This window comes from Electrophorus electricus, chromosome 10 (genome assembly GCF_013358815.1).
Source record: "Electrophorus electricus isolate fEleEle1 chromosome 10, fEleEle1.pri, whole genome shotgun sequence".
In the NCBI taxonomy this organism is placed as follows: Eukaryota; Metazoa; Chordata; class Actinopteri; order Gymnotiformes; family Gymnotidae; genus Electrophorus; species Electrophorus electricus.
In genome coordinates this window covers 4,717,601-4,740,251 of record NC_049544.1, presented here as the reverse complement: position 1 = coordinate 4,740,251, position 22,651 = coordinate 4,717,601, and the positions used below count along the sequence as shown (strand labels likewise).

At 40.2% G+C, this 22,651-nt stretch overlaps 1 protein-coding gene across 1 annotated transcript; it reads left to right on the top strand.

Moving 5' to 3' along the window:
• Positions 1-368: 368 nt before the first annotated feature.
• c4b (complement 4B (Chido blood group)) lies at positions 369-18,353 on the top strand. Its single transcript, XM_026999247.2, has 41 exons — positions 369-519; positions 957-1,146; positions 1,627-1,801; positions 1,972-2,042; positions 2,209-2,297; positions 2,457-2,539; positions 3,276-3,363; positions 3,632-3,734; positions 3,828-3,960; positions 4,434-4,546; positions 4,654-4,815; positions 5,000-5,170; positions 5,646-5,831; positions 6,101-6,262; positions 7,034-7,166; positions 7,253-7,324; positions 8,208-8,417; positions 8,830-8,941; positions 9,145-9,215; positions 9,606-9,745; positions 9,910-10,125; positions 10,201-10,252; positions 10,373-10,462; positions 10,575-10,781; positions 11,853-11,928; positions 12,099-12,273; positions 12,461-12,562; positions 12,796-12,958; positions 13,179-13,393; positions 14,303-14,461; positions 14,926-14,985; positions 15,088-15,178; positions 15,393-15,564; positions 15,672-15,762; positions 15,962-16,036; positions 16,120-16,222; positions 16,454-16,543; positions 16,818-16,910; positions 17,255-17,338; positions 17,465-17,597; positions 17,983-18,353. The coding sequence occupies exons 1-41, from the start codon at positions 455-457 to the stop codon at positions 18,122-18,124; spliced, it is 5,118 nt and encodes a 1,705-aa protein (XP_026855048.2). The 5' UTR covers positions 369-454; the 3' UTR covers positions 18,125-18,353.
• The last annotated feature ends 4,298 nt before the right edge of the window (positions 18,354-22,651 follow it).

Sequence of the window (22,651 nt, the reverse complement as noted above, 5' to 3'; positions counted from 1 at the left end):
GAGGAGCTGGCCGTATAGGCAGGGCTGTGTGGATGGAGACACACGGGACATTGTTGGGCAAGAAAAAGAAAGTTATGAGAAGTTATTTGTATTGAATTTGGGATAAGACAGGCAACCAGTGCAACTTTTTTTGCAACAATGTAGGTTCCCCCAACATTCCAAGTATGTTCTTCCAACACTAAAACTGAGAAAATAAGACAGGTTTGGTCATCTGGCAGTATTTGTTGAAGCATTTCTGTGAAATCACATGACTTTAGATAAAACGCACCGATTGCCTATCCAATAGGAGCACAGAAATCTTGATTGTGCAATGGGAACTCCAGCAAATTCATTTGACAAGCAAAATCCTCCACAGAACATTATACGAGGCAAAAAGCAGAAACACCAGTGATCCTCTTTCAGAGCACACACACACACACACACACACACCTTCATCTGCACCTCAGAGCTGAGCATGGGATGTCTACTGTACTTGTTCCTGTGCTTAATTTGTTTTGCACAGTCGATCACTGCACAGAGGTAAGCCTGCAGCGCACATTGCCTGGTCCCTATAGCTCAGTGCATTATCACTGTTTGTTTGTTTTTGTGTGGAAGCTTTGAACTGCCAACAGCTATCCTGTCTCAGCTGTCCAAAACCTGTCCAGCTATGGCTCAGCTTTCCAAAACCTGTCCAGCTATGGCTCAGATTTGCTCCAATTAAACTAGAGTGTGTCCAAGTAATCTTAAAGTGTGGGACAATTTTGGTGCTTGCCTTCTGCATTCAGTCATATTCTGTAAGAAATAGAATCACGTGTTTTGTACACAACTTGCTTTTACACTTTTGAAAGTTGCTTTGTTGCTTACACAGGTAATGTGCAAGCCAGATCTGCTTAGTCTTCCTTTCCTCTTTGACATGTCCATAATTTACTGTACATGCTTCTGAGTGGCTCCACACCAGTATCCATCACGTGTGTTAGGTTCCTGGTGACGGCACCCAGCGTTTTTCATGTCGGCGTGAAGGAACAGGTGTCAGTCCAGGTCTGTGCAAGTCTGATGAACAGCCCTGTGACGTGTCTCCTAGAGCAGGAAGTGGGAAGTGTCCCCATGTCAAATCGTGAGACTACACGCATCACTCAGGAAGGACAAGTCGGAATACTAGAGATTGAGGTAAATTAACTTCGAGTCAAATAAGCATTGAAATGTTTGAAGAAAATCATTTTTAATTTAAATTCATTGTTAAACATATAAAGATCTGTTCTGTTCTTAACATACGCTGCAAATTAGTTGATTAGACGTTTTATTTGGTTACGGTTTCTTGCGTGATTTGTCCTCTTTTTAAATAATAGTACATTTATGTATACTCGAACACAATTTAATTATGTATTGTACTTTTAATTAATTTAATTAAGTTAATTTCGTTTTTTAATTAATTTTGTACTTTTATTCAAATAGATTTCAGTTACAATTCAGCTCAATGAGGTTACATCTATTTGAATGATTTTAATACCCTTTCCATCACTGTTCATAATTAGATATCTATTAAAATGTTCTTTAGAAAATTATATAAAACTGCTTAAATACCTCCAAACAAAAGTCGCCCAAACTGAACATGTTCATCACATTGCATTCATTCAACTTTTGTGACAGGTGAATGCAAAAAAAGCTGCAGAATTACTCTCTGCCAATGGGGAACCACCATATCTAAATCTGGTTTGCAATATCGGTGGAATAAAGAGAAAACAAACTCGTGTTCTGATCTCCCAACACAGAGGCTACATCTTCATTCAGACAGACCAACCTGTGTATAACCCCACACAGAAAGGTAAAAAGAGTATCAACAGTAAATGTACAAACATACACATATATGCCAAACATGTATATATAAACAATAGTAGCAATTTATTTCCAAGAAACCCAGTATTATAAATACATTTGCTGCAATATAACTGCTCCATAACTGCTCCATTGATGCTCCGTTGATCTTAATTTCAGTTCAGTACAGAATATTCTTACTGGACCATGCCATGCGACCTAAATCAGATGACATATATGTGTATCTTATAGTAAGTGTGAATTTTATGTATGTATATATAGAAAATATAATTTTTCTGCTTCTAATTATCTATGCATTTCCATGTCTATATTATAACCAACAACAAAAAATAAAAAATTAATTTAAAGTGCTTCTTGCCTGTTTTTTTTTTTTTTTTACTTTGGCGACTTTGATAGAATGCAGAGGGAAGCACTCTCAAGAAGACCTTATACCATGTCAGCAATGGCCTTTTCTCTCGGAATTTCCATATTCCTGATGTTTCGCAGTATGTTTTCTTCTGACTGCTTCTTGCCATTCTGCAAAGAATCAATCTGCATAGATTATTTTCTTAATCTGAATCTACAATCTTGTATAAAAAGCGTTTATTAAACAAAATTCTTGTCTGCAAAGGTTCTAGATTCATGTTACAAGTCACTCTCTTTAGACCAGGTGTGTGGAAGATTAAAGCTCACTCCAAAGGTGATGACAGAAATGCTACTATCCGGGAGTTCAAGGTTCAAAAGTTTGGTAAGCAAAGTTATATTTACTAATTTGTTTTCTTATGATTACAGTTTGTTTGTTTTTTAAAGAAAATCAAATAGCTCTTGAAACCAATGTGCACATTTTCATAATAAAGGAGTTTCTGTAATGCCACTCCCATAACAAATACATATGGATTTTATTAGCAGTGGTCTAAATTTCCACGCAGTTTTACTGTAAAGTAATCTCTAAAATCAATGTACCAAACCCTGGTAGTTGGCAGGATATTTGTAACTTCTGATCTGGTATTACCCTGGTATTAATACAATGGCAGTATAATGCCAGATAGCAGTCTCATATATAGAAAACCAAATCTCTTTTGGGTTTAATTGGTTCTTTACAACAATATTTGTTTCATTTTGTTTCATTTGTTTCATGCAGTAAACTAGCGTGGTTTTCTCTTTCTATAGTCAAGCAATATTATGGACAATAGGCTGTTATAGAGTTAATAAAACTACTCTTGTTTCATTAGCTATTTAAAGAAAAATCCCAGAAACATCTTTAAGATTTATGTATAAGTGTGCTGTAGAAACAATTCATTTAGCCTAAATAACATTTTATGATTTCAAATGAACCCTAGTTGGTACATTTTCACAATTGTTTAGATTATTTTTTTCTGTAGATACCACTTAAGATATTTACTTTGAGATTATTCCAACCTCTCTCAAATGTTTGCTCAAAGAAATCACAATTCTCAGCTGAAACCTTAACCTTATTTTGTCAGTCCTTCCTAGTTTCAGTGTGTCCATTGAGCCTGAAGCTGGATATCTTCTTGTGAGCACAGAAAGCTTCAAATTCACTATAGATGCTTTGTAAGTTCTCAGCCTTTCAAATCAAGTAACTTTTAGATTTGTCATTAAAATTTGCTTATGATTCAGTGGGACACAGTATATTAAAATGATACCCTTAATGTTATTGTTATACCTAAAACTATATCTATAAATCTATAAAACTATAAAATCTTTCCAAAGGAGATTCCCACTTGACCAAATTGTATATTACAAAAACACAAATAATGCCTAATTTGTGTACAAATAACTAAGATGCGAATTTTATAAAATAATTGCCATCACTGAATAGATATTCCTATGGAAAGACAATCAGTGGTGGATTCCACTGCCGATTTGGGGTGAAAGAGGAGACCGATATCAAATTCATAAAGGGATTAGAGATAACTGGACCTGTAAGTGCAAATATATAGATCCAATGTCACATTAAGTCAGATTATGTTCTGGTAGCACGGAATATCCCCTACTGACCTGTTTCTCTATTTTAGGTAAAAAAAGGCAAAGCTGAGGTTACCATTCAAGTCTCAGAGCTCAAGGACAAACTCCTGCCCATGGAGTTGGAGAGCTTAGCCCAAAAAGGAGCATTGTTCTACGCTGCTGCTACAGTCACCGACACAATAAGTAAACACGTGGAAGATGTTCCCTGCATCACATCTCCGAAGCTATTTCTGTTCTGTGCCTCATGCCTGATAGTCTGGTAGTCCTGGAAATATTGTTCTTTTTTCAAAGAACAAAATCATTCAAATCCATTCATTTAAAAGATTAACATTAATTCCTCATTAATTCCTTCAGATTTCTTCAGTCTCGTTGTAATGATTTTTGTAGCATTTCTGAGTTTCAATAGCCTAGAGATTAGTATCCTGATTTAGCGTAGTTATCATTGTACACATGAACTAACTAAATAAACATTTTCATGAAATTTCATGAAAGTCTAACTAATGTATAGCAGATGGCAAGGGGGCAGCTTGTATAAATACTGTATAACATAAATATTGTATAACTTTTTTATATAATTTGTTCATATACTGTATAACTTATAAAATTCATTGTTGCAGTACAGTAGGTTTTCTGTAATTACGTTATGTGCTTGCTAGGTGGTGAGGTACAGGAGTCAGAAATATTCCTTCCCATCGTATCTCAGCGTTACAAAGTAGACCTGTCCCGGACTAGATCACACTACACCCCCAACATGCCTTTTGACTTGGTGGTAAATGCTCTGCATGGCTGATTTTTTCCTCCCACTTTGTTATAATCAGTTTCCTTTAGTCAGGTAAAAATTACGAAGCTGAATCCTCCATGTGTCTCCTTCACTAGGTGATGGTCAGTACTCCAAATGGTCCTCCAGCTGCACACGTCCAAGTGAGCATTGATGTACCAGTCGCCACAGAGAAATCAAAAACCCAACATACAAATGAGGAGGGAATGACCATTTTCACCGTCAATCTTGAAGCCATACTTCCAGTGATATCTTTTGAGGTTAGTAGAATAGGACTAGACCCTGTCTCCCAACACACCGATCTGGCTTCTTTTAATTGAGAATATTATTATCATAATATTTCTTAAGGTCTGTGACCATAGATTTATACAGTATAATTGTTCTTGGAGTACCTTTCTCTTCTGTGTGCTCACAAAAATTATTTTATGTGTTTATATCTGGCAGATAACAGTTGATGGATTTAAGTTAACAAAAGAAGTATCCCGTGTCACTTCCTTAAGGAACAGCTTCTTGTATATAAGTGTGACCAACAAGGTTGTCTTACCTGGACATTCTCTAAATGTTGCTTTCAATATTCTCAACGGCAACCCAGAAGATGGGCGCATTTACTACATGGTATGAATGATGGACTGTATAATACAATGAAAATGCCCCTTTTACATTATATACATTTTATATTTTATGTACATATGAAGAAGGCTCTAACTGCGAGTTAAAATTTAAAAACACCAACATTAGTACAGAGTCTTTGGAAAATGACATATAGAAAGCTCTCAGTGACAATTGTAAACCTTCTGAAAATGTACATTTGTTAATATGATTAGTTAATATGTTAAGGTGATGTTTTTAACACGGTCACTGGATGTCATAGCTTCATTTCAGAGCCCCTCTTTGGTGCACATACGTAATCAAATATCCCTCTACAGCTAACTAAAAACTAAACACTCAGTAAACAATTATAAAAGGGTAGCTTTACAATTTGCGATAACTCAATTTCCACTATTGTCCTTATGTTTCATCAAAACTTTGACATTTTGCTTCGAAAAGTTGAAAAGAGGTTTCTGTGTATATAAAATGTGCATGTTCTCAGGTTCTCAACAAAGGAATATTGAAAAAAACCAGCTCTCTGATAGCAGCAGACTTGACTAAAATAAGTCTTGCTGTCAGCTCTGACATGACACCATCCTTCCGTCTTATTGGATACTATTATGACACAAATGGTGAAATCATAGCGGACTCTGTTTGGGTGGATGTGAAGGATGTGTGTGAGGGAAAGGTAAATCACAATTTTGCTTCAACTCTTCAGCTTTTCATCAGAATTATAGATGTGATCATTTATAGATGACAGATTATTACAAAGCAACTGCCTAAAAGGCAGCTTTACTGTAAATGGACCAAATGTACCCTTTATAGCAAGATAACGGAATTCAATTATTGATATCTTTAGCATTTTTTAAAATTCTCTAATAAATCTTTGAAAGTTATTTAGCTTTAGTTCTGTAATCCTTTAAGCAAATTGTTTAACCTTTCACATCTTTTTTCTAGATTGAAGTAACAGAAAATGAACCAAGAAATTTTTACAGTCCAGGAAATCCAATTGATATTAACATTGATGTGGGAAAGCAAAGTGATGCAAGAGTGGCCTTACTAGCTGTGGACAAAGCCATATATGCCTTAAATGCCCAAAACAAACTCACCCCAAAACAGGTACAAAAATATAGCAGTCTAAAAGTTAATAAACAGTGTGTGTGTGTGTGTGTGTGTGTGTGTGTGTGTGTGTGTGTGTGTGTGTGTGTGTGTGTGTCAATATTCTATAATTGAATATGTTTATGCATTATGTATTTTTTTATAAGCTTTATGAACATGTCTACCGTTTATTAAAAGTTGGAATTTCAATGACAAAAAATCCAAATGCCAAGCACATTTTAACCCAAGGGAGTTTAAAATGTAGAAATACACTTTGGGTGATTTCCTGCAGAACTGTGTTGATCAAATGTGTCCATCATGTTTAATGTTATGGAGACAAATCAAGTTTAGTTTAGTGACAATTTTCTTTTTTTAACTTTACTTTAACACATTTGTTCTGAATACTGTAACTTGATTCTATATGTTATATTTAGATTTTATATACTTCCAGTTAACTTCTACAATATGAAACCATGTTTTGGGAAAAAAATGTTTACCCTGTATACTCCAGATTTTGTATTTTCTTAATAAGTTTATTTACTGAGTATGGCAGTTAAGTGGCATTTCTTAAATAATTGTTATAATTTACATTCATTCACACTAAATGACACATGTTCTGTCTGCTGTAACAGAAAGGATGGGCTATATATGAAAAACATCGTTTGAAGAATTTTGCTTTAGTTTCTGTTGTGTTACCAGTTCTCTCTAAAGCAGTACCTACATCCTGAGAACATGCAAACGCCTCACTATGTTTCTAGTGCACAGAGCTAAACGCCTTTGTTTTCGTCTCAGGTGTTCTCGTCTATGCAGTCATATGACCTGGGGTGTTCATATGGAGGAGGAACGGACACCGCTGCTGTTTTCAATGGTGCCGGACTGGCATTCATTTCTCACTCTCAGACAGTCAGGTCTCAGATGAGGAGAGGTATGCAAAAGAGCAGAGCGGATTTAACAGTTTAGCATTTAGCGTGTGTTGTTTGTAAAAGGGTTATTTCTCCTTTTTGTATCCAGGATTTGGCTGCGAATCGGGTTTCAGGCGGCAGAGACGCTCTATAGATCTCCACAAGCAGATGGCTGAAAAAGGTGAGGTAATGTCAGGAACACATGGTAACAGTGAAGCAGTCTCCTTTCAAATGGGTAAATAATTAGCTTTGATGAAAACCCATTTCCAACTATAATTCCATTATAAATACGCAATCAGCTTTGCATCAGTTTTTTATCCATTGGCATCTTTAGAATATTTAACTGCAGGGACAGCTGTTGTATGATATCTAGATGGGGCTGCTTGTGACAGTCAGTTTTAGTAACCATCCCGATACAACTTAACACAAATTACTAGTGCTCTGTGAAATAGCCAGTATTTACAAATACAGTATTTGGCATTAAAAATCAACAGACTAATAATAAATGACAATAATTACCATTAGCTGCAGCTCTAATATGCTCAGATAGAAGGTACATTATGCATCATTAGATTACATAAATGTATACTGTAATAATAGCAAGCACACTATTAACACAAAATTAGGAATTTCTAGAGATAAAAAAAATATTGCTGGATGACGTCTTATTCTACAAAGAAAACTTTTTTACGATGCAATTTTATGCAATATGTGTAGATCAGTTTATGTGGCTTCCACACAAATGTTAGAGCAACTTTTCAAACCCTGTAGGTCTGCAGAGACCTACTTGTCTCTGACTGGACGATAGAAATATCGCCCCAGAAGAGAGAATTTTACACAATACACATTACTGTGCAATTTAGGACAGTACCTAAATTAAGTTGTTATTGATTATTTAAAAAACAACTTTAACCAGGGAGGGCAGCGCCCTAGTGCCCCCTATTGGCCAGCTGCCACTGTTTAGCTGTCTGTTTCCAGAAAGGTCCACACGCACCTTTTACCAAACTAGCTCTGTCTGCTGTATTGCCTATACATGCTCACTTTTTTTCTTTTGTGTCCTGAAGAATCCATGTATAAGAACACGACGCTGAAGAAGTGCTGCCGTCACGGGCTCACGCTCATCCCCATGCGGCTGACGTGCGAGGAGCGCAAGAAACGGATCGTCAGGACGGAGAGCGCGGCGTGCGTGGAAGCCTTCATGAAATGCTGCCAGTTTGCCACCCAGCTGAGGGAGAAGAAGAGGCAGGAAGACATCCGCAGTGGGCACGGCAGAAGTGAGTGTTCGGGAGAAGTCTGTGGTCCGGTTACGGCTCCCCTGGTGCTCATCCGGACCGGCCAGCCACTCCGTCTTCATGAAGTTTATTAAGGAGCTCAAAAAGACCTTCCTCACTCCTCCACCATCCAATCTCACTCCAGCCATACGCTGGAGTCTAAGATATAGCAAAAGTGTTTGTTTTGAATAAACAACGAGATTGCCAAGCCTCAACAACATCGCTCCATGTTATGCACACATTCTGTTTTGTTGTTGTTGTTGTTGTTGTTGTGGTTGTTGTTGTTGTTATTGTTGTTGCGGTTGCCTTCTGCCCTAGGTTCAGCAGTAGTTGGGTCATAGGCATGTCAGCTGGAAATGCCTGCTGGTTAGGAGTTAATTTCCGGTGGTCCGGTTTGCCCTCTGCACCCCCACAGGCACTAACATCGATTATATCGAAGACTTCTTTGAAAACGATGTGGACCACATTCGCCGGAGTTTTCCACCCAGCTTTGAATTTAGGGACTTCAAAGTGAATGGCAAAACCACGTAAGTGGAGCCACCTTACACCTCTCTCATTCGGCTCCTGCACCAGTCTGCAGCTAACGCTCTACTGCTATCAAGCCTGCCTCTACCTCTGCAAGAAACAGTGCTTTTCTTTCACCATTGCTACCCAAAAATTCTTTCGTTACCAAAACATTTACCAAGTGGGTTGCACAATAATTGAGTCTATATTTTGGTGCATGTTTCAGATATAAGATCTATGCCCCAGACTCCATCACTACCTGGGAAGTCCAGGCTGTCAGTCTGTCTTCCTCCCATGGTAAGCCTGAGCCCTCAATGGTCCCACACTCATAGAGATACTGCGAACCAGTATCCTCTAGAGCATGCTGCTGGCACGTTCAGACTTTCAAAGGGAAAAGGTGTGTCATTGCACTCAGTCCGAGAAAGCAAAATGAAAACTTGCTGTAGTTGCGTGAAGCAAATAGTAGAATGTCCGCAAAAATAAAGAATGCAGGCTGCACACTACCAGAAAAGGATCAGGAGAATCCAATGGAGTTTTATTCTGTTAGTGTGGTCTGATGCAAGTCTGGTGGTAGCTTGAAAGCTGAAACGTTTTCTCTTGTTTCACTGGCTTACATTCGCATGAATTCTACTTGAATGGTCTTTAAAAATGTTAAATATTAAAGTTATACATGCTAACTACTTCCAGGTTTTTGTGTGGCCAAGCCTGTTGACATACGCGTGTTTAAGGAACTGTTTGTGTCTTTGAGACTTCCATACTCTGTCAAACGCAATGAACAACTAGCCCTGCTTGTGGTCATCTACAATTACGGCACACATGAGAGACAGGTTAGTTAAAAGTGACACTAGGGCACAATATGCACTATTACAAATAGATATAATGGTACCTGAAAAAAAATTTGTGGAGCATTAAAATACCTTTTTGCTTAAACTAATTGGGGTGATGAGAGAAACCTCAAGCTTTGATTTTTGTTTCGTTTTCTCATGTCCAGCTAGCCGTTCATATGAAACAAGTAGATGGTCTGTGTTCACCTGGGGCTTCATCCACTGCCTCCTACACCAATGTGAACTTGGGCCCGCAGTCCTCTGAAACAGTGACCTTCTCAGCGGTTCCTCTGATCGATGGTGAAATCCCTATCACTATAGTGCTTTACGACCGAGAAATGGAGATGGGTGTGGATGCCATTCAGAGGACACTGCTAGTCATGGTAAGCGGAAGTGGAGTTGGTTTAACCTGATTTCCCTGAAGGGATGAAGGTCACGTTTCGGTATTCGCTTTGCAGACTGAGGGAGTGCGGATGCAAGAGGAGAAAAGTTTTATGATCAATTTGGATGGTGAGTTGTGTTGCTGGTTTGTGTTGGTTCAGTTCCATTCCATAAATGTTTAATGTTGCATGGTACATTCACATATGCATAGCAGAATCATAAAATGTATCTTAAATTATGTGTGAACAGGCAGGAGTTCCAAGTACATACATATCGATGGAATGTTTCCGAACAGCACAGTTCCTGAAACAGATACCAACGTGTTTGTCAAAATAGAAGGTGTGGATGGTATACCGCCTGTTTGTTTACCCTGACCAAAGCAAGGACTCGTGATAATTAAGCGGACTGCTGTTTTTCGTCCAGTCATCCCTGTTTCCTCCGCACGAACCAGGCGAACCCTTCAGCATGTCGGCAGCTCTGCCCCTGCTCTCACCATCCTCAGTGGAGAGGCTGATCAGGGCTCCCATCGGCTGTGCGGAGCAGACCATGATCCGGATGTCTCCCACGGCGCTCTCCATCCGCTTCCTGGACAGCAGCAGTCACTGGCTGGAGCTGGCAGCCGGGTCCAGGGACACGGCGCTGGACCACCTAGAGAAGGGTAGGCGCTTGCAATCTCCACTCTGGAGAGGGTAAATGCCATAAAAAATGGGTTTTTTGTGTGTTTATAAAAATATCTCTCTATGTATTTATTAGACAATTTCTGCATTTAGGTTATTAAATCATTTTGCCGAAGGTGGATTTAATCATTTAGCCTTGTTCTTGGTGAGACTGTAAAGCTCCCAGAATAAAACGATATCACCTTTGCGAGGAGGAAGCAAACACAAGGGCCAGCTGTAGCAGCCTGGATGTAAGCGTAAGCTGACAGGCTCCATCACAGCAGGTTGCTGTTCGGCTGGATGGAGGCTGAGTTAGGGCGCAATTATTATGTCCTGATCAATAGGAAACGTTAAGAATCCAAAACCCACAGTGAAGATGACATGGGAAAATGACTTAGATATGCAGACACTGGATGATACCTGACAGCTTTGATTTCATCCATTCAGATACTCTTAATGCCCAACACTGTTTAATGCAATCCAGGATCTTGCACAGATTGCATTCCTCCGAGGCAAAATTGCATGAAATATTATATATATATATAAAGTTATTTATATTTTATATATAAAATATAATATGTCTCCCATATGTGAAATTGCAAATGCAGAGGAGGCCACTTTGGCATATCTTTGGCAAGAATATAACAATACTGGGTGGGCAAATTTAATATTCTCTCTGTTACATTTAAGATTTGGATACATTCAAACATGGTGCTGATTACCTGGGATCTGAAAAGCAACAGAAGTGATCATCCAAGCAGTGCCTGCTTACAGTCCACTGAGTAAAAGAAACTTACAGTACTTTTATTCTTTGGAAAAAATTGCAACCTCCGTTTTTTAAGATGAGGCTTAGTGGAGAGAATCAGATTTCTCCTAAAAGGTAAAAGGTAAAACATAGGCGCAGAGGTTTCGAAAATGCCTCAGTATCAGATGACAGATTCATTCGACGGACAGGCAAACCGGATAGGTGCCTATGGTTTGTGCTGTTACCACGGTTCCAGCTTCACTGAGTTCCTGGTAGTGTAAGACCCCATGTTATCATGCACCCCCATTTTTCTTGTACTAAATTTTAGGCTATGAAAGAATACTGACGTTCAAAAAGCCTGATGGATCATATGGAGCCTGGCAAGGACATCCCACCAGTAACTGGTAATTCCTTTTCCCTTCCCTGACCAGTTTCCAAGATATTGGTCTTAACCTTTAAAAGAAGCTTTAATTCTTAAAACTTCCCCAAACCACACACAACTTTTGTTCACTTCGTTTGAAAAGAAGATACGAGCCTGACACTGAGACCGCTCCCTGCTCACCCGACCCTCTAGGCTGACTGCGCTGGTGGTGAAAGTATTGTCCCTCGCATCTAACTTAGTGACTACTGCAAACCAAAGGATCATCTCCCAAGTAGACATCCAGGACGCAGCGATGTATCTAATCAAGAAGCAAAACGACGACGGGTCGTTCACCGACCCCAACCCAGTCATTCACAGAGAAATGCAGGTCAGGAGTCCTTTCGCCTTCGGTGACCTGAAGCTGTGGCTCCATGTTCTATTCACTTTAAACCACATCAAAAGTAATCATATCTAGCGTTCAGCGTAGCGAGCAGCGGCCCACGGCATACCGGCCCGAAGCTGCAGCCCCATGGGCTCGGGAACCTCATGGTGGTTTTGCACTGTTTCTGTTTCAGGGTGGAATCGGCGGGATGGAGCAAGATGCCTCCCTCACGGCCTTCGTCACGGTTGCTCTGAACCACTCCCTCCCCTTCTTAGGCCAGAACACCCAGCCTGTGGTAACTAGCAGCTCCGGTGCAGTTCATATACAGCAGTGCATTACTCCTAGACAATCGTTTGACTAAGAGCACAGAAGGATGTAACCGTGCACTGTAGCCCAAGTTTATGCATGATAGATACAATACTGCTGGTATTAGTTTTGAGAGGATTCCCCCCCCCCAAGATAGACGTATTTGATAAGTAATTAAATGATAAGTAATGTGTACAATATGTTTTTGTTATTCATTTTTAGGAGGATAGCATCTCTCGTGCCACAGATTATCTCCTTTTACGTATTGGTGAACTAGAGAGACCGTACGCAGTGGCCATTACAGCCTACTGTTTATCCACCTGCCTTAAAAACCATGCATTGGCATTGTCAGCTTGGATGAAACTTAAAAGTCTAGCAGTAGTAGGTAATGAATCACATACAAGCAAAGCATAAAACACACACACATGCACGCACATATGCACACACACACACACACGCACAATTGGCCAAACATAGTCATGCACGCATTATAACTTTTTATAGTAGGATATAAGGTCATACAGACGTTGTCATTACGCTTTCACGGATAGCACTTTAGAAATGAATGCTCTCCTCCGTTCTGCTCCTCCTCTTCACCGGTTCAGAGGGTGAGTGTAAAGTATGGCGGGCCAGGAAGGAGAGCCGTGTGGCAGAGGAGAGGCAGGCCCACCTGGTCCCCCCGGCCATGGCCCTGACTGTGGAGACCACGGCGTATGCTCTCCTCACTGCTCTGGCGCAGGGAGACCTTGAAGAGGCCAAAGCCGCCGCTTGCTTTCTTTCCACGCAGGAGAACTATGAAGGCGGGTTCCGGTCCACACAGGTGAACCAATCACAGAGCCTGCTAGGTCTTTAGTTTTCATACAGAACTGAGGGAAAGCCCTGTTCCAGTTTGAAAGCAAACATACTGCGCATGTGTTGTTTCCTGTTTCCTGAGATGGACCTCCACAACAAACCTCCTTGACACTTTAAACGCTGATGTTTAAGGTTTCAGATTGCAGTCTAATCTCATGAGGAATTCTGTTAGCTAAGTGAGAGTGAGAGGTTACTTAACTGACATTCTTGCATTTGTTGTGGGTCATGAACTCTTATACAATTATACAGTTTTTGACAGAAATAAATCACTATGTTCCTTCTACCATTAGTATAAGATGTATGTCAGATAGCAGGTTTTATGTATATCATTTTTATCTATCTATCTATCTATCTATCTATCTATCTATCTATCTATCTATCTATCTATCTATCTATCTATCTATCTATCTATCTATCTATCTATCTATCTATCTATCTATCTATCTATCTATCTATCTATCTATCTATCTATCTATCTATCTATCTATCTTATATTGGCTGTTAACTGTTATAGATAGGATTAATAACTTAAGTGGTGATTTAGTGATGTATGAATATATATAGATCTGTGTGTGTTTGACCCCTGGCTTGAGTTGTTTATTTTCCATTTCTCTAGTAGGGAGAAGGGATGTTTAGGAGTTCTCTGCAGCTGAGATGTGGATATGTAGTTTCTGACAATATTTCACGCGAATAATGCTTTAAGATCCCTGTATAGTTTTACCTTAGTTTTCCCTTACATGCACTGTCCCTCAGTTTGGATATGATTAGAATGTCAGCCTGGTCTGTTTCATTAAACATGTTGGCCTCTATTACGGGACTGGTGCTTGACTATTCAATCTATTGCACCCATCATACTTATTCAGTGATTTTGTTCTAGGATACAATTATGGCCCTGGAGGCTCTCTCAGTGTATACAGTCCAAAAACCTGCATCTGCTTTCGATGGCATCAGTGCGCAATTCACCAGTCCATTGAGGAATACCATGGAGAAGGTTGTCTTGAACAAAAAAGACGAGAAGGTGGAGGCAGAGTTGAAGGTAAATTCAGTTTTTCTCTGATTAAAGCCTTTAGATCTCAGAACAGTTTCTTTACCCATAATGACTAATGTCCCTATGGAAAGTACAGGCTGAAACGAAAGGCAGGCTGAGAGAGTAATTTGTCATTTGTCCTCCAGAGGTCACTGTAGACAATATTATCACTAGTACTCCGTGATCACAGGACTGCATCCTGGAGTCGAGTTAGTGAGTTGTAGAATTTGGTCAGCTGACTGTGAAAGCAGATCTATTTCATGCACACATTTGAGATATAGATTAAACGAGTTGTGGTGTAAAGTACTATTTCAGTATGGATTATCCTTAAAAACTGGTGCAAAATGAAACTATTCTTAATACTTTTAATCTCAGGTGTCTGATAGATCTGGTGAAGTGTTATTCAAATCTACTAGCAAGACATTTTTTTGCTTTGCTGGCTTGTATAACTTGTTTATGTGACATTTTTCCAGAGACTGCTGGGAGGTGACATCACTGCAAAACTCTCGGGAAATGGGGATGTGAAAATAAAGGTAAAATAACCCAGGCATTATCACACACCTCTTTATCACAGTCTGACAAGTATCACATCTGAACAGATCTTCCCTGGACACTCTCCTGATTTCTGTTGATAGGTGGCTAAAGCTTACTATGCCCTGGACCCTTATAACGCTTGTGACCACATATCCATCGATGTGACAGTGAAGGGCAAAGTAGAATATACCGGTAAGGAAACAACAAGAAGACCTGATGTTTCCTGAAAGCAAAATTCCACATTATTGTGTGTCCAGGGCTATTATGTCTTAATGCTGCAGGCTTACATCTTATATGATTTTCACAGTATCTCTTAAGGCGATTTTTCATGCCCACAAAAATATGCGCTTCCATTCATTCCTCTGTATTTTCTACCACCTTAACAAATGGGCGGCCTGTTGTCCAGCTCAAGTAATGGCGAACTATAACTATTACGGGAATGGGGATTATGAGGATGGGGAAATGGAAGAAGGGGACTTCCCTCGCTCAGCAATTGAGTGGTTTGACGCGCGCAGCAGACGCAGGCGGGACACAGAAGGAAGCTCCGAGGACACCGTGGTGTACGAAGTGTGTGTCAGGTCAGGAGAATCCCTCCCTCTTTCTCCTAATGTGACCTGACTCTGCAAAAGGAGAGGAGGATATGGAGGCTTGGGTTCACTGTGTCGGCGTGTCTTCTTAAATGCAGTCACTCTCTAGAGAGGAACATCTCAGGCATGGCAGTCGCAGATATCACCCTGCTGAGTGGCTTTGAGCCCATTGTAGAGGAACTGGACAAGGTAAGTGGTAGTACCTATAATGTACACTTTATGTGTCAAATAAGATTCATGTTTCTATGTTTCTATAATCCTTCAATATCACTTAAGTCTTACCACGACTATCTGCCATTAGCTGTCAACTGTCTGCCATTAGTTGATTAACAGTTTGGTGTTGGTCATTCGGTTCACATAATATGACATCTCTTCCTGTTTTTAACAGCTAAAGGACCTGTCTGACAAATATATCTCTCACTATGAGGTCTCCAAAGGAAGGGTCCTGTTATATTTCAATGAGGTGAGACAAGAACAGAGAGACAGACACAAACACACACACCACACAGAAAACACCTCAGAAAAAAAAAAGGCATCTCTTTACAGATACTTGACGGTAGAGAATGTATTACATTTGAAGCCAAACAGACTGTGCCTATAGGGTTAGTGCAGCCAGCACCTGCGACATTCTATGACTATTACGAACCAGGTAAGAACACAAACCTTTCTTCTATTTTCTGCTGTTCTCTTTTTTCCCACAGGAATATCTGTTAGACAGTATGTTTCTAATGATGAGTTTAGCCACTTTGGTTCATTTTCTAGTTATACGCTAAACTTGAGAAAAGGGCCTGGGTTTTTTGTTTGTTTGTTTGTTTGTTTTTGTTGTGGTCTTATCTAGTACTGTCATTTGCCTCGTGAACCTTCTTGTCCTGTCTCATAGACAGAAGATGCTCAGTGTTCTATTCTGCCCCCAAAAGGAGTAAGATGGTATCAGTACTCTGCTCTGAAGACGTGTGCCAGTGTGCTGAAAGTAGGCCCTCGAAGTGTTCCACTTCTTATTTTATTCTCCTCCTCTTTCTGCCTTTCTTTTCATTATTCATTTTATTCTTTGCTCCTGTAATAAGTCTTTTCAGTATATATTGAAAGGTATTGAAAGGGTGCAGTGAAGAAGCTTAACCAGGCTGTACACTTTAAACTTCAGCAGAATATGTCATTGTTAAAGAGCACTGGGAAGCACCATCTGTTTGTCCCTTTTTCCTCACATGCTCCATGCATGCAGTTTCTCACACCATCTGTGTTTGCAGGGCCATGTTTCAAAGAGAAGAAATCACTCGAGTCACTGATCCAAAAGGGAGATCGTTTCAAGTTTGCTTGTTACTATCCTGTAGTTGATTATGGTCTGTATTTCATTTAAAATCAAGTAATGCACTAAACAGATAGGTCTTCTTATAGAAAAGGCATATGCTAATATTCTAGTTAGTGCTAATAGCTCAGTGGTTAAGTTACTGGACTAGTAAACAGAAAGTTCCTGGTTTGAGCCCCACTGTTGGGCCCCTGAGCAAGACCTTTAACTCTCAATTACTCAATTTGTACTCAGTCATAACTGTAAGTCGCTTTGGATAAAAGTGTTAGGTAAATATTGACATAATGTCAGGCTATAGTTTTCAGCTCAGCCAGTGTGTATCAGTTGAAGGTCTGGTCTCTGATTCCTTCCCATTAATGGCACTGGGTTGTACTGTAGGCTTTGTGGTGACCGTCCTCTCAGTGGATGAAGCAAGCAATTTTCAACTTTTCTCCACCAATGTGACAGAGGTTCTCAAAAACAGTGAGTGTTCATTACCCTTCTTTATTAGTTCAGAGAGACAAACGCAGTGTGTTTTTCAGCACATTTGGGTTGGTAAGAGGAAATACATGGACCTGTATGCTTTAAATCTGCAATTCTGACCCACAGATAGGGACACCACGGTGGACGTGGGGGATATTCGAGTGTTTGCCAAGAGAAAACATTGCAAGGGTCAGCTGGAGACTGGGAAGACCTACCTCATCATGGGCAATGATGGCTCCACCACCGACTCCAGAGGACAGTAAGTTTTATCAGACACGAGAGTCAGAATCTGTTTTACAAATGATGTCTATTAGATGGGGTCAGTATGAGATGTTTCGCAAATGAATACTTAGGGAATTCTCAGTAAATACTGGGACAGACAGCTGGTCTGTTTTTATAGAAAGGGTTGTAAAGGGGATATGTCTTGAAAGGCCTGTTAGCTTTTATGTTACTTAAATTAGATTATGGATTATTATGCTAGCTAATGATCTAACTAACTAAACATGAAATAATGGTTCTAGATATGGAATGTTACAATTACTTAACATTGTGTAATAATAATATTAATATTTTATATTAATTTGTCTTGTGTGTTCTCTCTCTCTCTCTCTCTCTCTCTCTCTCTCTCTCTCTCTCTCTCTTAGAATGCAGTACCTTTTAGATTCAAATACCTGGGTTGAGCAGAAATTTGATGCTAAGGTGTGCAGAGCATCAGTTAACAGGAAGTTCTGCAAAGAATTAAAAGATTTCCTAAGGGAATACCAAATTAACGGCTGCTCCCAGTAGCCTGGACATTTATAGCAGACCATAGCTTATGATATAATAAGTGGAATTTTCCATTACAAATACATATTAATTATTAGGACTTAATGGATATTAGGCTCCTGAGCATCTTTCTGAGGCACTGTTTGTGGTGCAAAGTCAAACTGTTACTGGGCCTTTAACTTTCATCATAGTAAAATCATTTACCTACATGTGATGCATACGTTAATAAATCTATATCACCCTTCTGAAATGTTTGCTTATTTTTCCAAGTTTTAAGAACATTTCATGAATTTTTTCACCAATATGATTCAATGTGTGTGAGCTCAAGGCACAGGCCACACATGGGTACTCTCACACCAGCCTTGTGCTTACATGAGTATGTCCACACATGCCAAACTTTCGGAGGTGCTCTCCACCTCCGCGTACTCCTCTGTTTCATGCCCGTCCAGTGATTGAGCCCCCGTGGGTTAGAGAGGCCTAGGCTTGTGTTTATTTTGCTGAAGCCTCCCGCCCTCTCCCCTCTGAGAGCGTGAACCATGAGAGCATCCTCTGTGCTCCTGGCAGCTTCAGAAACATCTGTAGTCAGGCAGGGTGGAGCGTGGCGGCAAGAGATCGACGCCTTCAAACGCTGCGTGTACGCTGAAGGGGCCTTGTGGCTTCACGGGGTCCCGAACGGTGTCAGCATCTCACTTCAGCATAGAGCCAGACTGTAGAGAGCGGCGGAGAGGCACCGCAGACGAGCAAGAGGTAGCGGGTAGAAGGGCGCAGGAACAAGCCCAAGCTTTATGTGCCGATATTATTTTAATCTCCGCTGCTGCCGCAGTGTAAGCACTAGCCGTCACTTCTGTCAGGGCTGCGTCAACGGCAGCCTTGTTTGTGCCAATGCCGTTACACTTCTCATTACGTCTGCACCAATAAGGACTGAAGCTGAACAAATATGAATGTTTTGACATGCATATATTTTTATTTGCAAAGAAGAGAGGAATTTATTTTTTACAACTCTGTATCCCACAAACGGGCTCTGAAAAATGATACCTTCAGCATATCTTGGATTCTGTATGATCGCACAGCGTCAGCGACCGGGCAGAAGGAAGTCCTGAGGAGCCTCCAGTTCTACAAATTTCTTTGCATTAATGTATTTCACTGTTCTTATTTCACTTTTTAAATTAATCTATTTAGCATTAGTTAAGGAAATCAAAATGATTTAAAAAAATGTAAACAAAATGGCACTTTTTGTCAGTTGCTTTGGGAAATTTGGGAATTTAATTAAGGCAATAAAGCAGTAGGGACTTCAATCTTGTATCATGGTTCAATATTGCTTTAGAATAAATGACTCCATATAGTCCTTATTGACTCTATATAGTCATCTATATATGTCATGCAAGTTCTTACTTACTACAAGGTTTTTCCTCTGTCATTGATCTAGAAATTCAGGGAGCAACAGATGTGCACACGTACGTGTTTGGTTAGATGCATGCACCACAATGACGGCTCAAGGTCTGGCACAGGCCCAACTTCAGCAGGCCAAGGTCGGGTCAGACGCAGGAGGCTGGTCCCAGGGAGCGATGTGGCCCTGATGTAGCATCCTGTGAAGTAGATCCAAGTGGCAGTGCAGCTGAGATCAGACTACCCATCAGAGAGCAGGTAGCCAGTGACTAAGCCCCCTTTATGTTCATGGGGAGAGGGTTCACAGACTCTAGCCTTATGGCATACAGGGGCAAAGTACTGGACATGTCTTATGTAGTAACCCAAGAGACGGTCATTGGTTATTGGTATTTAATGCTTCAGTTCCTTAAGAAGTTCAAAATAATGAGCTTTAACACACTGACCCTCTAGATTTTAAAAAGGTGGACTTTTTTGCATATAATAATATTATTAATAAAAATAATAATACTTTTTGTTGTTAGAAAAGTTCATTTTTTAACATTTTCCTCAAAGAGCAGTATTACAGCATTAAGAGAACAAAAATGCTCGTGCATGTATTTCCACATACATGTGTGCATGTGTAAGCATGTTTGTGCATGCGTGTGTGTGTTTAGAGGAGGTCAGGGGAGGTAGTTACGTAGTCACACCAGTGACTCCCTCACTCAGTAAGTGAAAAATATTCCCAATTAAAGAGACTTTTCAGAGCTCACCAGAGACGCAGTTTGACCTATTAACGCTGGTGATATTATCATCAAATAGTTTCATAGTGAATTGCTTTATTGTGCTTTATGGCATTAATAATGAACGCATGATATGCTTGCACTATGAGTGAAATACAACAAGAACATGTGAAAGGGAACATCTATGTACCGACTCTTACCCTTCAAAGATTGTCCTTGTTCATCTTAAGCATGAATCCTATAAAACCTTTTTTTCCTGTGGTAGTCCCCATCACAAAACGTCAATTTAAATAAACAGAAATGAAACTAAAATAACGTGACTTGCATTATGACACCCAAACCATAAACAAGAGTGCAGAAACACAGCTGCCTCACGTCAGCTAATGCAAAACTTTAAGGTTGTTCGACAGGAACGAGTAACGCACTTACTGTAAACCAAGAGAGAGGCGGGGACCCTGGAACCCACATTTAAGCCTGGGCAGCTGGGCTTCCCCCCCTCCTCTCCAGAGGTGCCCCTCTGCTCCTCTGCCTAAGCCCCAGCTCTCACTCTCTGCCCACCGCAGGGTCTCGTAGCCCCTGGAGAGAGCAGGACAGGGACCGAGCCGGAGTCCAAGTAAGTCTCCGTTTTATCCTGCGCCATTCTTCTTGCTATAAGATTTACAGCTTCTCATTCATAGGTTTCGTGGTCTTTTTTTGGTATATGCTCACACTTGTACTGCTTTCTTAATATACAAAAATGAAAATGCATAGTATATATATTATTGAATTAATGAATGAATTGATCAATCAATCAGTGTATTTGTTGGGGTGAAAATGAAGACTTGAAATGCCTCATTCATTTCAGATTTTTATTGAATTCAACCTCTTTGACCAAAAATCATACACTGCCTCCTTCACAGGATGAGTATAAGCATTCAGCTTAGAGAGTTGGCAGTTACTGTCTGGGTAAATTTTTGTAGCTTGCCAGTGCTAAATTCCACCCACCCCCCTCTCTCATTTTTAACTTATTATTTTTTAATTTAATTTTTAGAAGTATTTTAAATTAAAAATTGGTTTGGCATGTAGCATGTAGTTTCCCTAAGCAAAGATTATGTAAGAGTCAAATCAAAGACAAGAGACCTCAGTGCACAGTACAGTTCTGCTAGTGTAGTATAGTCCCTCTGCTGCTAAAGAGATTTAGAGTTTTGGGAGATTTTGAGCTCAGTCTTCTTGTCTTCTGTATGCATTCTAATTTTTCTATGATAGACTTCTTTCTTAGCTTGGTCTGTGCATTCTAAATGAAAGGAAATTTGTAAGTGCTAATTGTATGCAGGCACTTGAGTGCCCTTCCATGTACCCCAAATTGATACATGGTACATGCATGTCAATAGATTTCACCAAAGTGCTGTGGTTAGGGATACGTATTTTTAGAAACCTCACCCAGTTCTTTCTTTTTCTTCTTTTGCAGGAAATCCATGTTTTACCACCATTATTTACAAACACTAACAGGCAATTTTGTCTGTGATTCTACCTAAATCTTAACGTCTGAGTAAACCCTCTCCTGTGTCTACTGAAATCAGTGACTGCTCTTCTGTAAGCAGGTCATCATGTTCATCTCTCTGGCCTTCCTCCTCCTACTAACTCCTCTTCCTTCTCTTCAAGCCTCAGTTAGTGAGAGAAAAAACTCCGCTAAGCCAACACCTCACGCTATCAGCCTCAACGTCCCAAAGACAGCGACCTCGCTACTGAACGTCAAACCGAAACCTCAAAACCCTCCGGCCAGCTATAAAGTCAGCAATGTCAGCCAAACACTGTCCTCTGCCACTAAGCCTGCAGTTACTGCTGCCATTCCAAAGGCCGCCAAAGACAAGTCTCCCTCAGTTTCCCCAATCACAGTCATCATCAGTGAAGGCTGCGTTCAGGAGGAGCCTCAGAAAGATGCAGTCAACACAAGCAGAGTGCGGGAGACAGAGCTGATTGTGAAGTCTGGCTCTCCCCTGGTGATGACGCACCACATTAGTCTGTCGCTGGGTACAAGGAGCTGCGAGGCAGAGGTAGCTGAACTGAAGGGGCGAGTAGAGCTCCTTGAAAAGGAAGTGGCCACTCTGAAGAAGAAGAAGTGTAAGTAGGCATTCACTGGAATGAATTTTTCAACAGATCTTAAGACTATTAAAAGTGTCAGACAGCCACCTAGAACTGCAGTCTTGGTAAAGGATCTTTGGCCAGGGGAAAGCTTTATTAAGCAGCTGGTACACTGGTACACAGATTTTAGTGTATAGGGGTTTTGTTTACTTACACTGTTGGGTTAACTTACATGCAGTAAGGATGATTATACTACATTCAAATCACAGAAGGTCTCCCATATCCACAGGTCTTCTCTGCTCTGAAGGACAGTGTCCAAATAACTGTAGCAACCAGGGCAGGTGTGAAGAAGGAAAGTGTATCTGCCACCATGGATTCAGTG

Excerpts from the sequence above, each read along its gene's own strand:
- c4b (XM_026999247.2), top strand. The coding sequence starts at position 455 with ATGGGATGTCTACTGTACTTGTTCCTGTGCTTAATTTGTTTTGCACAG. Across the intron at positions 9,746-9,909 it reads ACGGCACACATGAGAGACAG|CTAGCCGTTCATATGAAACA; the intron begins GTTAGTTAAAAG and ends TCTCATGTCCAG. Across the intron at positions 17,339-17,464 it reads GACAGAGGTTCTCAAAAACA|ATAGGGACACCACGGTGGAC; the intron begins GTGAGTGTTCAT and ends TCTGACCCACAG.